This window comes from Mesoplodon densirostris, chromosome 16, assembly GCF_025265405.1.
Source record: "Mesoplodon densirostris isolate mMesDen1 chromosome 16, mMesDen1 primary haplotype, whole genome shotgun sequence".
NCBI lineage: Eukaryota > Metazoa > Chordata > Mammalia > Artiodactyla > Ziphiidae > Mesoplodon > Mesoplodon densirostris.
In genome coordinates, this window is record NC_082676.1 from 10,158,893 (window position 1) to 10,181,622 (window position 22,730).

General features: G+C 45.6%; 1 protein-coding gene across 1 annotated transcript in view; it reads left to right on the forward strand.

Moving 5' to 3' along the window:
- Positions 1 to 17,071, forward strand: part of ZFP64 (ZFP64 zinc finger protein) — a 75,939-nt gene extending 58,868 nt beyond the window's left edge. The window contains exons 8-9 of the mRNA XM_060078336.1: positions 11,119 to 11,370; positions 14,697 to 17,071. Coding sequence (XP_059934319.1) covers positions 11,119 to 11,370; positions 14,697 to 15,406 — 962 coding nt within the window. The 3' untranslated portion in view covers positions 15,407 to 17,071. The remainder of the gene's footprint in view (positions 1 to 11,118; positions 11,371 to 14,696) is intronic.
- Positions 17,072 to 22,730: the final 5,659 nt, after the last annotated feature.

The window sequence follows — 22,730 nt, forward strand, 5'->3', positions numbered from 1 at the left end:
GTCGTAGGGGATTTGATCCAGGCTGGTCATGACGGGCTTTTTGGAGGAAGAGACTCTCAGGTTAAACTATGATGAGAGGTGGCTAAGGGACTTGCCGGGCGGTCCAGTGGTTAAGATTCTGTGCTTCCACTGCAGGGGGCACGGGTTCGATCCCTGATCCAGGACTTAGATCCTGCGTGCTGCATGGCAAAAAGAAAAAAGAGAAAAACAGAAAGATGGCTGAGTAACCAGATGAGGAGAAACAAGGGTTCCAGGCAGAGGGAACCGCGGTGCAAAGGCTTGGAGGGAGCAGAAGCAGGATGGGTGTGAGGTGAAGTTGGGGAGGTGGGTAGAGGGAGGGGAGGGGGGCACAGAGGCCCCTTGGCCATAGGAACCCTAGATAAGAGCAGTGAAGTTGCTTCTCGGAGGTGCCTTCGGAGCAACCAGCTGCTAAGAATACAGAGAAACCACACGTGCTGGAGCAAAGGAACGCGTGATCACGAACCAGGCTCTGCACACTGCGTACGGCCTGTTGTCATGCCCACTTGTCTAATTGTTATCTGTGGCTGCTTTGTTACCAATAATGTAACAGTAAGTCCATTACATATTAACAATTTTTTTTTTTGCGGTACGCGGGCCTCTCACTGTTGTGGCTCTCCCGTTGCGGAGCACAGGCTCCGGACGCGCAGGCTCAGCGGCCATGGGTCACGGGCCCAGCCGCTCTGCGGCATGTGGGATCTTCCCGGACCGGGGCACGAACCCGCGTCCCCTGCATCGGCAGGGGGACTTTCAACCACTGCACCACCAGGGAAGCTCCATATTAACAATTTTATGAAAAATAACTTTTCTGGTCCTACAGTGGGGTTATTGAGTAGTTGCTGGAGACGGAGACTGCACAAAGCCTAAGATGTATTACACTCTGGTTCTTTACAAAAACTTCGCCAACCTCTGGTCTCCAGTGTAGACTCTGTAGTAGCCTGTGTGAGTTGGGATACTGATGGCTTTGCTCTCAGAAGCCAAACTAAGTGACTGAAACACAATCAGATTTATTTCTCAAGTACAATTTAAGAAGTAAATAGTCCACAGCTGGTGGAATAGCTGGCGGCCTAAACATACAGCTTCGTCTCCTGGTCCAAGGCAGCTGCTCTAGAACTCAATCTCTCAACCAGTGGAAGAAAGAAGCAGGAGGAAGGGCTCACAGCATGCCTCCCCTCAGGTCATGCCCCAGAAGCAGCATCCCCTGTGACTTAGGGGGATAATGAGCAGAACTTAGTCGTGGCCACATCAGGCATGAAGGGGGCTGGAAAATGGCTTCAAGAAGGGCCATCAGGCGCCCAGCTAAAGCCCTGAAGCTCCATCGTTAAGAAGGCAGCTTTCTGGGGCTTCCCTGGTGGCGCAATGGTTGAGAGCCCGCCTGCCGATGCAGGGGACACGGGTTCGTGCCCCTGGTCCGGGAAGATCCCACATGCCGCGGAGCCTGCGCGTCCGGAGCCTGTGCTCCGCAACGGGAGAGGCCACAACGGTGAGAGGCCCGCGTACCACCAAAAAAAAAAAAAAAAAGACAGCTTTCTGGACAACCAGTCTCTACTGGAAATGGGCATCGTGCTATGAAACTAGAGAACAAAGGGTCAACTTTGCCTGGGAAGGGTGGATCATGAAAGGCCTCCTAGTGAAGCCTTGAAAGACAAGGCTGCCAGGATGATGTCGGTAAGACCATGCAGACTGTGGGAGCCATTTGAACAGAGATGACCCCCGCTTCCTTCGCAGCAGGGTGGCCTGGCTAGGCAACTTCAAAGTGGGTGACTCTGCCCTGAGGATAACTGAGCCATCCTCCATTGGGGCGCTGCTACTGCCATCTAGTGGCTGGGGGCCAGAGGTGCTGCCGAAATCCTGCAGTGCACAGGACAGGCCCTACAAAGAACTGTCAGGCCCCAATGTCAACAGTACCAGGTGGACCTAGAGAGCTAGGCAGGGGCTGGATTAATGTTTTATTGAGGTGATACAGAACATGACGGGGATACAGAACGTATAAGGCAAGGCCCTGTCCTTGGTGGGGTTCACTGAGTCAGGGATGCATATGTAGGGCAGACCTGTGCTTCTCTGGCAGGTGTACACTTGAGCTGCTTCTCTGGATCCAAGGCAATTGCTCTATTTCTCTGAATCTCTTACCCAGTGGAAGATAGGAGTGGGGCCTGGGGGGCTCACAGCATCTTTCCCTCTGGGCATGACCCAGAAGTGGTATCCCTTGTGACTCATGGAATAGTGAGTAAGCAACTAAAGCTTGCATAAAACCAAAGTATTGGGCTTCCCTGGTGGCGCAGTGGTTGAGAGTCCGCCTGCCGATGCAGGGGACATGGGTTCGTGCCCCGGTCCGGGAAGATCCCACATGCCGCGGAGCGGCTGGGCCCGTGAGCCATGGCCGCTGAGCCTGCGCGTCCGGAGCCTGTGCTCCACAACGGGAGAGGCCACAACAGTGAGAGGCCCGCGTACCGCAGGAAAAAAAAAAAAAAAAAAAAGTATTTCGGTCCTGTGACAGTCCAAGCATGGTGGCCAGGCCCCATGGTTTCAGGTACTCGGGCTCTTCTTTTGTTGCTTTGATATCCCAGTGATGTAGCTCTCATTGGTGTGGTCTGAGATGGCTTACTGCGCCTTAAAGGCACATCCTAGAAGTTACACACATCATTTGAGTTGACACCCATTTGGCCAGAACTTAAGTCACATGGCCACTCTTAGCTGTGGAAATGAAGGCCGGGAGCTTGAAATCTTCAATCTGTGTGGCAGGTGCCCAGCTACAAAGAGAAGGTTCTATTACCAAGAAAAAGAACTAATATAGACCAAATGACATCTCTGACCCAGCTGTTAGTGGGAGGCAAGGATGGCAGTATATGTGTGGCTGATCACTTAAGGACCTTTGCCAAATGGGTAGAACATTGATTTCCCAGCCACTGTTTGAGATCTTTTACACTTCAAAACTGAAGATCCCCAGAGTTTTTTTTTATCGACAGTTACTGCATTAAAAGTTAGAACGAAAATTTTAAAACATTATTCATTTAAAAATAACAGTGGACGAGTTCCCTGGTGGTCCAGTGGTTAAGACTCCATGCTTCCAGTGCAGGGGACGTGGGTTTGATCCCTGGTCAGGGAACTAAGATTCCACATGCTGTACCACGTGGCCAAAAAAATAAGTAAAATTAAAAAAAAAAAAAAACAGTAAGCTCATTATATATAAACACTTCTATGAAAAGTAACTATTTTCCAAAACAAAATGTGATAAGTAACATTGTATACACATTTGCAACCCTGTCTTAATAGCTGGATTCTCATCCCTCTATTCCAGTATACAGTCTATTGCCATGTGTTCTTTGGAGGATATGAAGAAAATCTGGCCTCTCATATAATGTAATTGGAAATGGAGGAGTATTTTGATAACCTTTTCAGATAATACTACACCAAAATACAACAAATGATAGTTTGTTAAAGACTAGTTGCTGTATAGAATTTGCAGTCATATCCATAAAATTTTCAAACTCTTAAGTTAAAATCCATTCATTAGTTTGTTTTCCACTTTGAATGGCTCCTTCCCAGGCTTGATTTGACAGTCATACACTGGACATTTGGGAAAATGTAGGTTTTACTAACTTTTATAATTGTTCTAAACGTTGACCCATTTCATTGTAACCATAGGAGAAAATCACATTTAATATTACCAATCTCATCAGAAGTATCTAAGAACTAGGATGCTGCGGGCCCAGGTTAATGGGGATATATGTTCTAAAATCCGAACTTTTCTTTTAGAATCCAAAAGTTAACCTCCCAGTATCATCAGTAACGTTGCTTGACATGACAGCCTCACTTAGTTCATATTTTAGAAAACATCTGCCAAATACCAAATCTGAAAATAATCATGGTTTTTCAGTTCTTTCAAGTCAAAATGGTGCAGCATGAAAAGCACCCAGTTTTCAGTGCAATCGTCCCACAAGTGCTTGTTCTCAAGCCAACTAGCGTATTTTGGTTTACGCAGACTTTTTAAAAATATATAATTGACATTTTTATGGGATTTTTTGTTTTGTTTTGTTTTGCGGTACGCGGGCCTCTCACTGTTGTGGCCTCTCCCGTTGAGGAGCACAGGCTCCAGACGTGCAGGCTCAGCGGCCATGGCTCATGGGCCCAGCCGCTCCGTGGCATGTGGGATCTTCCCAGACCGGGGCACGAACCTGTGTCCCCTGCATCGGCAGGCAGACTCTCAACCACTGCGCCACCAGGGAAGCCCCCATAATTGACATTTTTAATAGGGAAATTTACCATTCAAATTTCAAATATACTAAATAAGTTAAATATTAAAGTATATGACTTACTAGCAAATATAGGAGGACAAATTTATGGGGGGAGATAGACAGGCAAAAACAATTAGCAAAGACCACAAAGAAGGCAGATTAAATATGACTAACTTAAAACTTACAATCAGATGCCATTAAGGAGTTAAGACAAGTGGCCTACAAGAAATTTGCAACATGGGGCAGAGTTCATCTTCAGAACACACAGGATGCCTGCAAATCAAAGATCACTCAAACGGAAAAGGATTTGAACAAGTAGTCACTTAAGAAATAGAAGTGCCAATATTCACATGAAAAGCCCACAAGGAGTAAAGTCCAAAAGAAACAAGTACTGTATTTTCCTCAGTCGGCTAGCTGGAAAGTTCTAAATTAAGACTGTGAATCACAGAGCATCATGTATCACCTGGCACTTAATTCAATCATCACCACACCCTGCGTCCCCACCTTCCAAGTGGGGATGTGCTTATCTTTGGGGAGGAAACTGGGATTAAGGATGGGGGAGCGAGGGGGGTGCGTAGGAACTGGATAGAGTGCTGAAAGGAGCAGGACTAGTTTCAGAAGAATTTTGTGTGTTCTCTCCAGGCCCCTTGCTGTCTTAGTTATTCTAATAGTTCAAGTTGATTCTTTTGAATTGTCCAGGTAGATTATCATATGCAAAGAGTGAGTTTTCCTCTCTTTCTACTTGATTTGGAGTGCCTTGGCCTTGGTGCTCTGGGTCAGAGTTGAAGAGCAGTGGTGAAGGTAAACCATCCATATCTTACCACTTACTCTAATGAAATATCTTGATTTTTTTTTTCTGGGGGGTGGGGGAGGGGCTGTGCTGCGCAGCTTATGGCATCTTAGTTCCCTGACCAGGGATTGAACCCCGGGCTCTCGGCAGTGAAAGTACTGAGTCTTAACCACTGGACTGCCAGGGAATTCCCTTTTTAAAATTTATTTTCTTAACCACCATTTGTGGTTCGAGTCCTTAGAATTCTCTCGAGATCATTTATCATGTTAAAGAAGTTTTTTTTTTATTCCAAGCCTTCTGAAGTTGATTTGGGGGCATGTTTTGTTTTGTTTGGGTTTGGGTTTTTTCGTCAAGAATGATGATTGAATTTCAAATGTTCTGCACTTAAGATGGTTCTCTGGCATTTAGCCTCATAAAAGAGAGTGACTTCCAATGTTTGTATTTTTATCCCACTCTAGATTTCTTCACTTGGTATTGATATCAGGATTAATCTATCATGAAGTGAGTTGAGGCATTTTTTTCTTTCCCTCTGTGATTAAACAGTTGCACAGGAAAACACTTTTGCTGGAAACTTGGCTAGAACGCGCCCACAGTACTCCATTGATGACTTTCTTCCAGAGCCTGGAGAGGGCGTAGATGAGGCTGTGATGACAGTGTCCATCCCGGTGGCCACTGAAGCCCGCTCTGCTCAGCCCTGTGTCCCCGGAGTCAGGGGCCGCTCTGCTCCTGTGGGACCTGCTGGAGCGACCGGGCTGGAATGCGCCACAGAAAGGCTTTCTTGACTTTTTTTTTTTTTTTTTTTTTTTTTTTGCGGTACGCGGGCCTCTCACTGCTGTGGCCTCTCCCGTTGCAGAGCACAGGCTCCGGACGCGCAGGCTCAGCGGCCATGGCTCACGGGCCCAGCCGCTCCGCGGCACGTGGGATCTTCCCGGACCGGGGCACGAACCCGCGTCCCCTGCATCGGCAGGCGGACTCTCAACCACTGCGCCCCCAGGGAAGCCCTTGACCTTTGTTCTTGCTGTGGACTCCTGGCAATTTTGTGAAGCTTACGGGACCCTTCGCAGAACAGTATTTTTTTTTTTATTTTTTTTTTTATTTTTATTTTTTTAAAGCACTGTTATTATTTCCAGTTTTTTTTTTTTATTTTTTTTTAAACCCACATTTGTTTATTTATTTATTTTTGGCTATGTTGGTTCTTCACTTCTGTGCAAGGGCTTTCTCCAGTTGTGGCAAGCGGGGGGTCACTCTTCATCGCGGTACGCAGGCCTCTCATTATCGAGGCCTCTTTTGTTGCTGGAGCACAGGCTCCGGATGCGCAGGCTCAGTAGCTGTGGCTCACAGGCCCAGTTGTTCCACGGCATGTGGGATCTTCCCAGACCAGGGCTCGAACCCGTGTCCCCTGCATTAGCAGGCAGATTCTCAACCACTGCGCCACCAGGGAAGCCCTCAGAACAGTATTTTTAAACATAATAAAAACACATTAAACTATATTTCAGTACAATAGCTATCAAAGTGTTCATTGTGTGGTATTTTAATACACTAAACCCTTGCTTTTCTGAAGTGTGATACAGACCAGAAAGGTCACCACCACCTGGGAGCTCGTTAGAAACACAGAATCTTAGTCCCCACCCAGGCCCACTGAATCTGAAACTGCATTCTACTCTTTGTTTCTGTGAGTTCTGCTTGAGAAATGGGGAGATGTTGGTCAAAGGGTACACTTGTAGTTATTAGAGGAATGAATCCTATGGATCAAATGTACAGCATAGTGACTAGTTAACAATTCTGTATTATATACTTGCAAGTTGCTACGAATAGATCTTAAATGTTCTTACCACAAAATGGTAACTGAGGTGATGGAGGTGTTAAGTAACCTTATTGTGATAATCATTTCTCATGATATACATGTATTAAACCATCACATCATATACCTTAAACCTACACAATTTCATGTATCAATTATATCTCAAAGCTGTGAAAAAAATCTGCATTTTAATGAGACCTCCTCACCCCCAGATGATTCGTTGGCACAGAAGCACTGAAGCTCTGCAGTTAATTTTCAGATCCAGTGGCTGGTCTACTATCTTAATTGTGAAGTAGTGATGAGCATAAAGGATACTGAGAACTACAGCAAGTAGAATGTGGTCTGAACATGGCTCATGTCTATTAATGGGGGTCTCGGGTACCATTATTATGGTTTGTTGACTCCATCCATAATTGGAGGAAATGCTAAATTCCAGTTAGAGGTAATGGAGATAAAAATTCAATCCTTTCTCATGTAAGGTCTTGGATCCCCTAAATTGTATCCATGAGGCCCAAAATAAGAACCCCTGCTCTGGTTGAGAATCTGCCTGCCAATGAAGGGAACAAGGTTTGATCCCTGGTCCAGGAATATCCCACATGCCGCAGAGCAACTAAGCCCGTACGCCACAACTACTGAGCCTGTGCTCTAGAGCCTGTGAGCCACAACTACTGAGCCCACATGCTGCAACTACTGAAGCCCGCGCACCTAGAGCCCGTGCTCCACAATGAGAGAAGCCATCTCAATGAGAAGCCCGCACACTGCAATGAAGAGTAGCCCCCGCTCGCCACAACTAGAGAAAGCACGCGCGCAGCAACGAAAACCCAACAGAGGCAAAAATAAATAAAGTAAATTTATTTAAAAAAAAAAAAAAAAAGGAACCCGGGCTTCCCTGGTGATGCAGTGGTTGAGAGTCTGCCTGCCGATGCAGGGGACGTGGGTTCGTGCCCCAGTCTGAGAAGATCCCACATGCCGCGGAGTGGCTGGGCCCGTGAGCCATGGCCGATGAGTCTGCGCGTCCGGAGCCTGTGCTCTGCAACGGGAGAGGCCGCAACAATGAGAGGCCCGCGTACTGCAAAAAAAAAAAAAAAAAAAAAGGAACCCCTGCTCTTCACAGGGAATAAAGCCAATATTTTATAATAACTATAAGTGGAATATAACCTTTAAAAATTGTGAATCAGGGCTTCCCTGGTGGCGCAGTGGTTGGGAGTCTGCCTGCCGATGCAGGGGACACGGGTTCGTGCCCTGGTCTGGGAGGATCCCACATGCTGCGGAGCGGCTGGGCCCGTGAGCCATGGTCGCTGGGCCTGCGGTCCAGAGCACAGGCTCCGCAGCGGGAGAGGCCACGGCAGTGAGAGGCCCGCATACCGCCAAAAAAAAAAAAAAATTGTGAATCACTATGTAGTACACCTGAAATATATAGTACATCAACTATACTTCAAAAAAAAAAAAAAAAAAAAACAACCCCGATCTGAAATGTTACAGGTCATCTTGGGCAAGAGAAGCGAGGGTAGCCAACCAGACACTGGCTCTTTTTTGTTGTTGTTTGTTTTTGTTTTATTTTGGCCACACCGAGTGGCTTGCAGGATCTTAGTTCCTGTACCAGGGATCAAACAGGGGTCCTAACCATTGGACCACCAGGGAATTCCCAAGGCTCTTAAAATCATTTGCCTAACAGTGACTCATCAGTTTTGCTCCTCTTCCATTGGGCAGAGCCAGTCACATGTCCAAGCCTGCAGTGATGGGACCATACAGCATAATTCTCCTGGAAAGGACAGTGACTATTTGAACAATGAACAATTTACCTTGGGGGTACATCTCTGACATAGCAGTTTTTCTAAATTGATATTGCTCCGTTTTCTTTCTTGATTCAGACTGTAATTTTATATCCTCTTGGACGATCACCATTTTATTGAGTCTTCTAAACTGATTGGGGTAAAGTCCTACTTAATAATCATGATTGAGTTTGTCTATTTGTTGCCCCCTTTCTCCTTTCCAATGTCTTAAAATGGTTCTCAACCAGGTCCAGTTTTGTCCCCCTCCCCCCAGGACATTTGGTAATGTCTGAAGACATTTTTGATTCTCAGAACTGGGGAGGAAGGTGCTACTGGCATCTAGTGGAAAGGGTCAGGGATGCTGCTAAACATCTTAGTGCACGGGACAGGGCACAGCAAAGAGTCACCTGGCCCCAAATGGTTGTCGTGGCGAGATTGAAAACCCTGGCCTATTGGTACCTTTTCTTTGAGCAAACCTCCCTTTTTTTTTTTTTTTTTTTTTTTTCTTTTTGCGGTATGCGGGCCTCTCACTGCTGCGGCCTCTCCCGTTGCGGAGCACAGGCTCCGGACGCGCAGGCCCAGCGGCCATGGCTCACGGGCCCAGCTGCTCCGCGGCATATGGGATCCTCCCAGACCGGGGCACGAACCCGTATCCCCTGCATCGGCAGGCGGACTCTTAACCACTGCGCCACCAGGGAGGCCCCAAACCTCCCTTTTTAACAGCCATTTTTTGTTCTTATTGATCAAGTGCTGTTCATCTTCATTTCTTCTAGTTTCTTGAGTTGCATATGGTTCGCTTGCTTTCAGCCTTTTGTTTAAAATGAACTGAAGTTCACAGACATTCTTCTGAAAAGTGGCTAGGCTCTGGGCTTTGATACATGGAGCTCCCCCTGTTCATCTCTTGGGAGTTTGTAATTGGATTTTGATTCTTGAGCAAAAGTTGTTTTAAAACGTGTCCTACAATTTGCAAGCTTTTCTTTGAAAAACCTTCTGTGAAACCGTGTTAGATTCATAAGTTTGATTCACATCTACTTAGTGAGTTCTGTCTCCTCAGTATAAAATTTTAAGTGGCTTTCACCATGATTTGTTTTGCCTAATATTGATATTTCTGATGTCTTTTAGCATCTTCCTAGAGAATTTTTCTATCGTTTTCTACTTCTCTGCCATTTTTATTTGGGTATCTTAAGAGCATTAAGCTGACTTTTTTTTTTAAATGTAATTGACATTTTTAATAGGAAATTTAATCCATTTGTTTCTTGTACTAAGTGATGTTTAGTTTGATTTTTACCTCATTTTGTGTTCTGTTGTATCCCTTTTTTTATGATTGGTTCTCTTTCGTGGTTTGGAAGCAGTACTTTCCATTTCATTACTTATATCCCACATCTTATCCACTTACCTTTTTGTTGTTCTGACGTACACGGTTCATGTGTGATACCCTGAGTCATCTGTCAACTGGCTTTATTTTTTCTTCCATGGAATGCTATTTCAAGTACAGGATATAATTTCTGTGGAACTTTGCAGATACTGTTCCCATATTGCTACCATCCAGTGTTGTCTGAGGAGTTGTGTGCTCATCTGGGCATTTTTTTTTCTGAAAGCTTTAAGATCTCGTCATTCCTAGACTTCCTACACTGTACCACCATGGCTCTCCATAAGCCATCTTTAGACACATGTCTGGGGAATTCCCTGGAGATACAGTGGTTAGGATGTGACACTTTCCCTGCTGGGGGCCCAGGTTCGATCCCTGGTTGGGGAACTAAGATCCCGCAAGCTGGGTGGTACGGCCAAAAAAATTTTTTTTAATTTAAAAAAAAAATCCATGTCTGTTTTTAGTGTTGAAATAATTATTTTCTCTAACTTCAGGTTCTTGAGTTGGGCATGTCTTTCTGTTCTGGCTTTCCCCAAGCATTTGGTTATTGGGTAGATTTTTATTTGGATGTGATCAGTCTGGAGTGGTTATGTGGTGGCAATGTTCTGGGCTTGGGGTTCTCTGCTCTCCAGGGTACCTCTAGGTACTTGGGGCCTTTAACATTGTTTCTCCAGCCTAAGCATGCTCACTTCCTAACAGCCTGGGAAGTAGATACCATTGCTGCTTGTGGTTTAGTACAAGTAAGGGAAGGGTCAACCTCACCATTCTCCGTGTGGTTTATCAACTAGTGAGCCAGAAAGCTGTTCTAATACCCTTCCACCTGCCCCCTCTGATCTTGAATACTTCTATGACCACTCTTGTTTTCCCAAACAAGGTTTGGCCTATGATTTTCTTTCAGTCTGATATTATCTCTGTTCCTTAGGAGCCTTCAAAAGTCCTGAGCCATGAATGAATAGCACACCGACTTGTTTCCCAGTGTGCTAATCTAGACCTCAGTGTCTTCCTATCTCTGGGCATTTGGTGAGAAGGAAGAAGCAGACGCTATGCTCAGGCTAACACCTTGGTCACATCCCTTTGCAGTCATCTTGGTAGAGAAAACCCTTAAAACCTTGACTCTTCTTATGTGTTTGAAGGAGACAAACCCCACAAGTGTGAGTTCTGTGACAAGTGCTTCAGCCGGAAGGACAACCTGACTATGCACATGCGGTGCCACACCAGCGTGAAGCCCCACAAGTGTCACCTGTGTGACTACGCTGCCGTGGACAGCAGCAGCCTCAAGAAGCACCTGCGGATACATTCCGACGAGCGGCCGTACAAGTGCCAGCTCTGCCCCTACGCCAGCCGCAACTCCAGCCAGCTCACCGTACACCTCCGGTCCCACACAGGTACGTGCCACACCTCGAAACCTTGGTGTCTCCCTTGTTCTCTAATTCCTTAGCGTTCATTTAGTTAAAGCACAAGCAACTTAAAAAAAAAGCACAAGCAACTTAAATGACTTCAGGGTATAAGTAAAGAAATTTGGAACTTCTGTGTTGATTGTGAAGTGTGTGGTTTCTTCTACCGGGACAACAGCTTTCAGTAAAACATGAAAGTCTGACACCTGGGTTCTCTAACTTGACTACGTAGAATACCACTGGGGATGGTAATCCCATTCAGCAGTCAGGAGGCAAAGGATGTATCTCAATAAAAGTCTGATGTATAAACTAGGTGTTTCTGTCATTTAACTTAAACTCTGATTGCGTGGCTTAATTCAGAAACATGTAGCAAACTCACCTGAATGTAACTGCAAGTCACAAACTTCTAGTTCTAGAAGTTAGACTTTGCAGAAAAGCTTTTCCCTCCCTTCTTTGTGAGACCCTGTTGAAATAACAAGATAGAACCAACCAACCCAACCTGGCACAGAAAAATGGGGATTGGGAGGCTCATAAGGAGAGTCATAAAATGAGAATTTCCAGTGAATTCATGGAAAATGACAAGCAGACAGGCATATACTGACATCTAAAATTGAGCGAAGAAAACTGTGTCCCAGCAGACAAATCGGAGGTAGCTATAGTGTTGGGAGCCAATCTTTCCAGCCAATTTCTGTCTGCGTTGAGCGATCTGGACTTGGAACTGGTGTGTAGGCTGCAAAGGTCAGAGTTCAGAGGAGAAGCTGAAGCCTATTAGCAAAATGGTCTAAACTATCCAGTAACAGGTAAAACCCATGACACCTATGTCTAATCCTTAAACCAGTCTACTCTTCCTAACTGTAAAATGTCAACTATGGATAATCTCATCATCTGCAGAAAATGAGTGGTATGAAATGTGCCAAATCTAACAAATAACAAATTCTGGAGATAACAGAGTACTTGGGCAACTTACAAGAATTTTTCAGTTTTCTTTGGTATCTACCCACTGGCAGAAATGTTGCATCCAAGAAGAGTTTTATGAGCAAAGGTAGTCAGAACAAAGAGGTATGAAATGAAACTAGGGTTGCTGGCTATAAAGTTAAACTTTCCAGAGACCAGGAAAAAAGTTGGAGAACTAATGATAAGAAGATAGAAGTCTGGTTTCTGACTAGGTCTAGGAAGAAAAGAGAAATGAGAAAATCAAATGAGAAAAAATTTTCAATTCTCAGGGGCCATGAGAGATGAAAGGGCTTACAAATGCCACACAGGACAAAGGGAATGGCTGGAGAGATCCATATCTAGAAAGACTTTTCAGTAATATTGGCTTCTCGGAGATAGCGGAACAGTGCCCACAAAATTGAGAAGTGATTTGGTATGTAGACTTCTATACCCAGTCAAACTATCTCAAGTGTGAACGTAGACTAGACAACAATGCGCAAGGACTTGAGACTTCACTCACAGCCACCAGGCTAGTGGAAGTTACTGGAAGATAAACTCTAGCAAAACAAGGGAGGAAACAAAATTTGGCATGAGATATTTGATATGTGAAGATCTGAATGAAGCTGAGCGGGGTTGTAATAAAGGGAAATATCAGGATGATTCTTATATAGAAGGTTAAGAGGAAATTCAGCGAATCAGAAACTCAAAATCCATAAGAAATTCCATGTAAAATGTTACATAATTAAGAGACTGGATGGCTTTTGAGATGATGGTGAGATTCTTTTTTCCCTCAATGCACAAGCCAAGAAGCAGGGTAAAATGTGACCCCCAAGTGAGCATGTAAGAAAAGAGAATCAAGGGAAGGGCAAGATAGAGGTATGGGATTAAGAGATACAGACTACTATGTATAAAATAAGCAACAAGGATGTACTGTCCAGCATGAGGAAATATAGCCATTATTTTGTAATAACTTTAAATGGGGTATAATCTATAAAAATATTGAATCACTATGCTGTATACTTGAAACTAAGATAATATTGTAAATCAAAATACTTCAATGTAAAAAGAGAATCGAGGTGAACTTGAAACTAGCCACACGATCAACTGGCCCAGGTGGAAGTGGACGTAATCCCAGTGCAGAATTTGGCTCAGGTGAATGTCACATACCCAGTCATAATAAACATTACCTGCGGTTTGTGTCTAAAGTTTAAAGCAACTAGTTAAAGCAGAATGCAAACCGAACTTAAATGTAAAAATAAAGCTCTTTCTCAAGCAGGAAGAAGGTAGTGTGACAAAGAGAAAGGAATCCTTAAACCTCTCAAGCTGATGGACTAAAAATTGAAGCTATTAAAAAAAAAAAAAAAAAAAAAAAAAAAGGGCTTCCCTGGTGGCGCAGTGGTTGGGAGTCCGCCTGTCGATGCAGGGGACACGGGTTCGTGCCCCGGTCTGGGAAGATCCCACATGCCGCGGAGCGGCTGGGCCCGTGAGCCATGGCCGCTGGGCCTGTGCGTCTGGAGCCTGTGCTCCGCAACGGGAGAGGCCACAACAGTGAGAGGCCCGCGTAACGCAAAAAAAAAAAAAAAAAAAAAAAAAAAAAAAAATTGAAGCTATTACTCATTCTAGAAAGTAAGGCTAGAAGAGTCACAATCACAACAAACAATGCAGGAGAAGTTTGGGGAAAGGATGGATATGTAGGATAAGCAAGAATCTCATCTTTGCAGATAGTCAACTGACAATGATATTTAAAGTAACAACCTCCAAAAGAACTAAAGTCTTAGCAGTGCCTCCAGGGAGTACAGAGGAGGCTGTGGCGTTTCATGATTGGTCTCCTGCTGCCATATTCATGGGTTCATGTTATAAATAACGTTCATTCTGCCATTGTGAAACTACAAAACTTTAATAATACAAGCCAGTTAACTGATGTAATAATACAGGTTAAACACGAACGTGAGCACACTTATAAGTCTTAGCTTGATTTGGAACAGTTGTGTGTAACATAAACCACACCTCTTCCTTCCATGTCCAAATTTGGGATGTCAAGTTAAGTGAGTTTAGATCTGAAACAGAAGTGTCATGAAGAGTGTGGACTTGGATGCCATGATGCCTGGATTCAAATCCCTGCTGTTTGGCCACGGTCAAATAACTTGACCTCTCTGAGCCTCTGTTACCCCATCTATTAAAATGGGGTTAGTAGTACCCACACGTAGGATTGTCGTGAGGATTAAGCAAGTTAATATACGTGGTAAGTGGTGGTGTGACGAGGTGACAAGTCATTGGAGTTCAAAGACCCAGCTACCTCTCTGCGGCCAGGTGTTCTGAGGTGTGTTTGGGGGGAATTCTGTGTTGCCTGCCTGCTCTAATGGAAACACACCTTCCGTTGCTAGGGGACACCCCCTTCCAGTGCTGGCTCTGTAGCGCCAAGTTCAAAATCAGCTCGGACTTGAAAAGGCACATGATCGTGCACTCGGGGGAGAAGCCTTTCAAGTGCGAGTTCTGCGACGTCCGCTGCACCATGAAGGCGAACCTCAAGTCGCACATCCGCATCAAGCACACCTTCAAGTGCCTGCACTGCGCCTTCCAGGGCCGGGACCGGGCCGACCTCCTGGAGCACAGCCGGCTCCACCAGGCCGACCACCCCGAGAAGTGCCCCGAGTGCAGCTACTCCTGTTCCAGCGCCGCCGCCCTGCGCGTGCACAGCCGGGTCCACTGCAAGGACCGCCCCTTCAAGTGCGACTTCTGCAGCTTTGACACCAAGCGGCCCAGCAGCCTGGCCAAGCACATCGACAAGGTGCACAGGGACGAGGCCAAAACCGAGAACCGGGCCCCGCCGGGCAGGGAAGGGCCCCGAGAGAGCGGTGGCCAGCACGTGGCCCAGATAGTGACCCAGCGGGCCTTCCGCTGCGAGACCTGCGGCGCCTCCTTTGTCAGGGGCGACTCTCTGCGGTGCCACAAGAAGCAGCACAGTGACCACAGTGAGAACAAGAGCTCGGGCTTGGTCACCTTCCCGCCCGAGAGCAGTGCCTCGGGGCAGCTGGGCACCCTGGTCTCCGTGGGGCAGCTCGAGACGTCCCTGGAGCCCAGCCAGTGCCTCTAGTTCCACCGGAGAGGGTGGGCGGCCGTCCGGAATGCCAGACACGCACCCCTGCCCGGCCCTCTGCACTCAGGCCGTCGAGCCAGACTTGAGTCACCAGCTGCGGGGACACCTGCTCCAGCTTAATAGGCCCGCAGAGGCCATGGCCCCAGTCACCGTGGCCTGAGGGCAGGCAGGCACCAAGGCAACGCTGTGGAGACCCTCCCCCATCCGTGTCCCTGTCTTCCCTCCAAGAATCGTCCAAGAGGTGGTCTCGGTTCCAAGGTGGTGGGCGTCCATCGAGCAGTGCCACCTCCCATAGGGATAGTTTCTTCGCGATGGATTCCAGTTCTAAAACCCATCCATCTCCGATGGAATTATGAAACGAATTAGACCACATGGAAAAACTAATACTACACTCATCTGTAGGGCGGGAAAGGTGAAGGGGATGGCGGGGTACCTGGAGGGCCTGGGGTGGCGGGAAAAGTTCTGTTTCTCAACCTGGGTGGTGGTTTATGAGTATTCGCCTTCTGCGTTTTTTGTGTGGTTCCTTTTATCTGTTGTCTTATAATAAAAAGGCAAGCTCCTCTGTAGAATGGTGTCAGAGGGCCACTCCATTTTTATGGTCTCCCATAGACAGGTTATGGTGTGGGGTTCTGCCGTGCTGCCCCGGCCCCGTAGTCATTTCTCTATAAATGCACGTAGGAGGTCTGTGTCTTAGTGCTGTAGTGAAGCGAAATGCAGTTTGATCTGTAGGTGGCGCCAAAGATCAAGCTGACGCTAGCTCAGCCTGTAATTGTGTGTGTTGTGAATTTCAACCTTGGCCTACTTGTGTTCATAAAAAGAGATGAGGGGCCCAGTGGGTCCTGGGCTTGGTTCTGGGACATATGATGCGTGGGAAAGCCTGAGACTAGTGTCTTTCATCACGGTAAGCCCTTGGCGTTTGCTGAACCAACAAACGAGAAACCCCAAACCTCTTGTAAATGGACGTTTCACTTGACGGAAACTTAGGAGGCCATGGAATGCCAGTGGATATATAATTTATCCAAAGTTGCTTTGTTCTTTTCTTCAAATACAGTCTTTGTTTAATACAAATTCTTGTGTGCCCTCATCAAGCTAAACATCTGTGCTTTTAAAACATTGAATAGATCCATTGTTTTTGATAAACTAGAAACAAGGATGTGAAAACATTTTTTTTATAGATTGTATGCAGGGGACTATGTCACTTATGAAATAGAGGTACAGAACTTATTTTAGAAATTTTGTTTGAACGAATCTGATGCCATTTAAGTCTGACTTCAGGCGAGTTATAACACACTGTTGGATCTTTCTGTGAGAAGAAGAGATGGAAATGATAGCAGAGAGAATTAATCATTTCTTTGCTTTAGAGCTATTTTTGGTTGTTCAGAAGTGTTTTGTTACTGAATGCTGGTGCATTGTACAGATTCTTTTATCACCTTTCTGCCGTTTGTCAAAGAGTCTTATCTGTGTTTCTGTTCTAGTAACAGAAGGGCTGTTGACCTTTCAAGTGGGAACCGATAGATCGAAATCGTATAGACGTTGCTTGTACTTCTGGTGTTATAGCTCTTCAGATACACAGGAAAAATATCAGCCTCTTTAGAAGACGTTTTTTCATAGCTGTATGGGCATCAAGGGTCTTGGATCCACGCTGGTATCACCTAGCAAATTTGGTTGCCCAGTAGAGCGGAGGTCAGCAAGAAGTTTGGGATCACATAATATTTAATATAAATAGTAAATATTTGAGGCATTATGGAGCCTTTGCGACTAAACTCTCTGCACAAAAGCAGCCAGACTATAAGAAAAAGAACATGTCTGTGTTCCAACAAAACTTTATAAAATGAGGATGAGACTTAAAATATACAGCTAATCACCAAATAAAGCTGGGGAGCAGCCATAGTAGGTAAGAGGCCGCTGACATGGTTTCTGCACCCAGCTCTGTTTCGCAAGGTCAATATGGATCTGAAAGGGGAAATTGATTAATGAATATGTTTGCAGTTTGACATCACCTGGACCAGGGGTTGGTGAACTTTTTCAGTAAAAGGTCAGATAGTAAATTTGGGGGGCTTTGCTGGCCTTAGTCTCTGTTGAAACTACTCCACTCTGTTCACCTCTGTGGCACAATCACTCAGCTCTGCCATTGTCACCGAAGCAGCTGTAGATAACAGGTAAGTGAATGGATATAGCTGTGTGCCAATAAAACTTTATTTACCAAAAGCAGGCCATGATTTGGAGGGCCATCTTTTGCTGACCCCTGAGCTGGGCTATTGAGTGCAAGCAACTGGGTAATTGATGATGGGTGAAAACACAGGAGAAATACTGAGAATGCCAAGTTTCCTGGGATCCCTTTAAGCAAGGTACAGCTTCATGCAAGAGATAGGCAAGTTCCAGCTTAGGCACGGGGACAAGCTGTGTCCTTTTGATCCTTAGTCAGTGTAGCTATAAAATCTCCAGGGAAGAGTCCAGGAATCAAGATGTTACCCTCTTGCTCTCCTCTGATTAAGGTTTCTTGCTGCCTTCTAAACATTGTAGAACATGAATTTTTTGTTTGTTCCTGGGTTTAATTTCTTAAAAAGTATGCACCTCAATTCCTGTTGCTATGTTGTTGTGAGTCCTTACTCTGAGCCAGACACTGTGCTGAGAACGTGACCTGTGTTAACTCACCTACTTCTCCCGGGTGCCATCCAGAGCTGGAACTAGGGTGAGACAAGGGAGGCACGTGCCTAGGGCACTCAAAACTCAGTAATCACTCATTTTGAAGCAATATTTTTTTAACTGGCAAACTGTGGCCCACAGGTCAGCTGCTTTGTTTTTGTAAATGGAGTTTTATTAGAAGTTGGCCTGGGAATTAAGGCAGGACCATGCAGGGGCAGACTTGGGCCTATCTTTAAGAGTGTGATTTTTTTTTGTTGTTGGTTTTGGTTTTGGGTTTTTTTTGCTGTACGCGGGCCTCTCACTGCCGTGGCCTCTCCCATTGCGGAGCACAGGCTCCGGACGCGCAGGCTCAGCGGCCATGGCTCACGGGCCCAGTCACCCTGCGGCATGTGGGATCCTCCTGGACCGGGGCACGAACCCGTGTCCCCTGCCTTGGCAGGCAGACTCTCAACCACTGCGCCACCAGGGAAGCCCAAGTGTGATGTTTTTGTTCGTTGTGGATTCTTCCGCGTTATGTTTGGTTTTTAGGAGAATTGCATTAAAATAGTCACCTTGATCAGTGAGATTTTTGGTGCCACTTTCTATTTGCATCAGAGGGGATTGCCTCAACCACCTCACCCTGGTCTCTGCCTCTTGTTCAGATACGAAGGTGAAGAAACTTCTGTTATTTTGTTAGAGTAATAAGTTGATCTGAGTAAGGTGATGACACAACCATCCAAAAGGAGCCTTCTTTTGTTAAAAGGTAACAGGGTTGAGGAGGAAGGAGGTAAGAACAACCCTGCCTCTGGCACTACTGTCTGGCTGATGTCTGGCTAGAGATTTTACCTCAGATTCTCAGTTTGCTCGTCTGTAAAATGGGCCATTTCAGGCATTTGGCTTAATGATAAAGTTGACTGGTTTAAAACACCAAAACAGAAATTGGCTCACCCGTGTGTCTTTTTCTCGTTTATTTTGTTTGGGGCCAGGGGATGGGGACAACCAAGAACTAGTACTGTGACCTTATGACACTGGGCATCGTGGTTTCTATCTTACTTCTCAGCCCCGCCCCGCATCTCCAACACATGGTCCAAGGTGGTGGCAACTTAAGCTCCAGCCAAGATAGGAGGGGGGAGGCCATCCTCCCTCTTCTTAGCACTGCTGGAAGGTTGCACATAAACTTATGCTCACCTCTCCTGGCTACATGGCTGGTCACATGCCATGGCTGTTGCAAAGGGTGCTGGGAAATCGTGGCTCTGGAGTAGCCTTGCTGAGTTAACCGCCCCTCCCACCACCCCACCACCCCCGCAAGGAGATGCTGAGTCATGAGTATTCTCTGCCCCTGAGCAATAATGCAGGCTCTTGAAGGCTGGAGATGACTTTGCTGTGAAACACCTGGCACAGGTCCTGAACACCCAGGGTATTCTGTACATGAACGTTTCTGTTTTATCAGGGCTTTGTTGGGGCACCCTCTGTCTGTTCTTTGTGCATATTGGCCCATGGCATTCTTCCAAGGCTTCCTGTCACTCTAGTCCGGTGGGTCTCAACTGTGGCTCTGGGCTGCAGTACCTGGAAAGCTCTGAGGTATTTGGAATCTGTCTCTGTGGGGAAGGGCCTGGGCATCAGTACTTTGTAAAATTCTGCAGGTGATTCTGTTGTGCAGCCAAGTGGGAGGAGCTGCTCCAGTGTAGGAGCAGGGCTGTCTTCATGGGTGCTTGCCGTCTATGCAGTCACGAAGGGCCTCACACTCAGGCGCATGGTCTGCTTTTGCTGTCTTGGAATTCTTAATTTTTGAACAAGGGGTCCTGCATTTGCATTTTGCATCAAGCCCTGCAAATTACGCAGCCAGTCCTCTGAGGAAAGAAAACGTGCCTAAGAAGGGAGCCTGTGTGCATCACTGGTACAGAAAAGGTCTCAAATTTTGAAAACAAGACTCCTGGCTGGGGCTGGCCAGCCAGGGCTCTGGGTGGGAGGAAGAAGCGCCGTGAACCATGAACTTCAAACATTTCCCTGCCGGATTCCATTCAAACCTTACAATGAATGACATTTATATTTGCTGTTGCAAGAGAAAGCTAATCTTCAGAAAAGTTAACCTGCTTAGTGCAGCTAACACAGGAAAGTCAGACCCACGTGTGCTGGACTCCCGTGCCTGTGTGTTATTTGCAGCCTGACTCTCCACTTAGACTAGGGTGTCTTCCACTGGCAAAAGTAGGGGAATCGGGGACGGAGCAATTTGAGTTCTAAGTGTCGAGGCAGGAAAAGGACAAGATCTTTTGCACGAATGGTGAGGTCGATAGTTGGATTGGAAAAAATTTTGAATATGGGTGTTGTTGGATGATCGGAAAATGTCCCTAGGCTGTCTGCCCACATGCTGGGGGCAAGTATTGCTGGAATGACCCATGTTACATTCCCCCAACAGGCAGGTTACAAAATGGTTGAGCAAATTTTGCTTCGATACTGATCGTTGGTGATAACCGCACTTGAACTCCCAAGAGTATGAGCGGCCACCTGAGCCTGTGCTCAGCCACTCTCAGGGGCCACATGGTTAGGATCTCGTATATGCCCCACCTGGAGACGTTTCTGTTTTAATAGAGAAGGAAATGAAGGTAAAGAACCCAAGTCCAGCAGTTGGTCAGGATTAGAACCAGTGTCTGCGTCCTCCAAGTGGAGCTCCTTCTCATACCCAGCGCCACCTGCTTGGGAGACCTGCCTTGAGGCCAGTTTTCTTCGTTGCTTTTTGAGTCATGGACCCCTTTGTCAGTCCAGTGGAATCTCTGAATCCCTTCTCTGCACGATGTTTAAAAGAATAAAACAAAATGTATAGGTTTGCCAAGGAAAACAGTTATATTGAAATAATTATCAAAATATTTCTTGGATTATGGGCATTTTTATTAGCATTATATCAAATGAAGGCTGTAGCAGCAGACCTAGTTAGTAACCATAGTTGACCCTTGAACAATGCGGGGCTTAATCTTAGTCTGATTTATAGTCGGCCTTTGGCCTTCCATGTCCACAGTTCCTCCATGTTCGTGGATCCAACCAACCACGACATGTAGTACTGTAGTATTTACTTTTGAAAAAAAAAATATCTGCGTGTAAGTGGACCAGGGCAGTTCAAACCTGTGTTGTTCAGGGGTCAGCCATACTCTTAATTTTGAAGGAGAGATGCGCATAAATGTTATTTCAAGATAGCTACAGCAACCAGAATGTTATATGAAAATAACTGATTTCTTTTGCTGACTGAATCACTGGTCCTGTTAATGCTTCTGTGGTTTGGTACCTGCATCCCAAACTGACAAATGCTCAATTTCAGTTAGAGGCGAGTGAAATAAGATTCATCTTCTTTCCCATCCAAATCCCTGGACCCTCTAAATTCTATCCATGGTCCCTTTGCTGCTAGGTTAGGACCTCTGATGCTAATGGTATTTCTGGGGTCTGGTTTTCTTGGTAGAATTTGAACTTGCAGTTCTTTCCATCATAACTAGATCTAGTAGCACCAGCGCTTAAATATTTACCCCTGCCTCCCCTCACCCACCCCCCAGAAGACCTTGCATTAGGAAGGATTCACCAAACAAGGCTCTTTGTAATGCCTATGTACAGCCCTTCTCTGATAAACTGTTCTTAAGATGGCTCAATTCTCACCTGTTAGTTTGAGGGACTTTGGCCTATAGAAAATAGACAGTGTATGTTTGTCAAACAATTCTGAAATTCTCGAGGCATTACACATACTCACGTGCTCTCACACTGCACCACCTATTTCTGGAAAGGTCACAACGGACTGGCTTCAGCCTAAAGCTAAGGGTAGGGTTTTTACCCAAGGCTGAGAGAGTAACACATGAATAACAGCAGATAATTCTAGTATTCAGCGCAGGGTTATCTGCTCTTGTTCATTTTAAGCATCCTGGGAGGGAAATGGTTATTTCAATTGTATTGGTGGTTACTTGTGGATTTGAAACAATCTACCTTCATTACTTTTAGTTTTGATAAATGATCCCTTTATATTTAAGAGAAATTCACATCCTGTGTGTAATTCTTTCAAAACACATAGACATCTCTAGATTTTGAGAAAAAACTGGACATATTTGCCTCTTATTTAAGTGTCCATTTGTCCCTCATTGCAAGAAGACATTTCTAACATCGATATCTGAGGGAATCAATGGTACAGACATCGTTTAGAAATTGTCTTTAAAAGAAAAATCTTTATTCCAGATACTCATTTCTCTCCTGACCCTAGCCCAGTCTCCAGCCCAAAGGCCAGCAAACTTTTCTGTAAAGCTAGTAGGAAATATTTTAGGCTTTGCGAGTCGTATGGTCACTTGCAACTGCTCAGCTCTGGCCTCACAGCACAAAAGCAGCTGGAAATGGTATGTAAAGGAATGTGCATGTGTTCCCGCAAATCTTTACGGACATCGAAATTGGAATCTCATGTAATTTCACATCACAAAATATTTTTAATTTTCTCAACCGTTTAAAAATCTAAAAAACCTTAGCTCGTGGATTATACAAAAACAGGTGATAGGTTACATGAGAAACACAGGGCAAAGTATACAAGGGATCTCTGTTACTTTTATAACTACATGTGGATCTACAATTATCTCAGTAGAAATTTCACTTAGAAAAATAAACCAACAGGTAGTTGGCTAGATTTAGCCCCCAGGCTGTAGTTTACTACCCCTGCCAGCCAGAACAGCTTATGAAA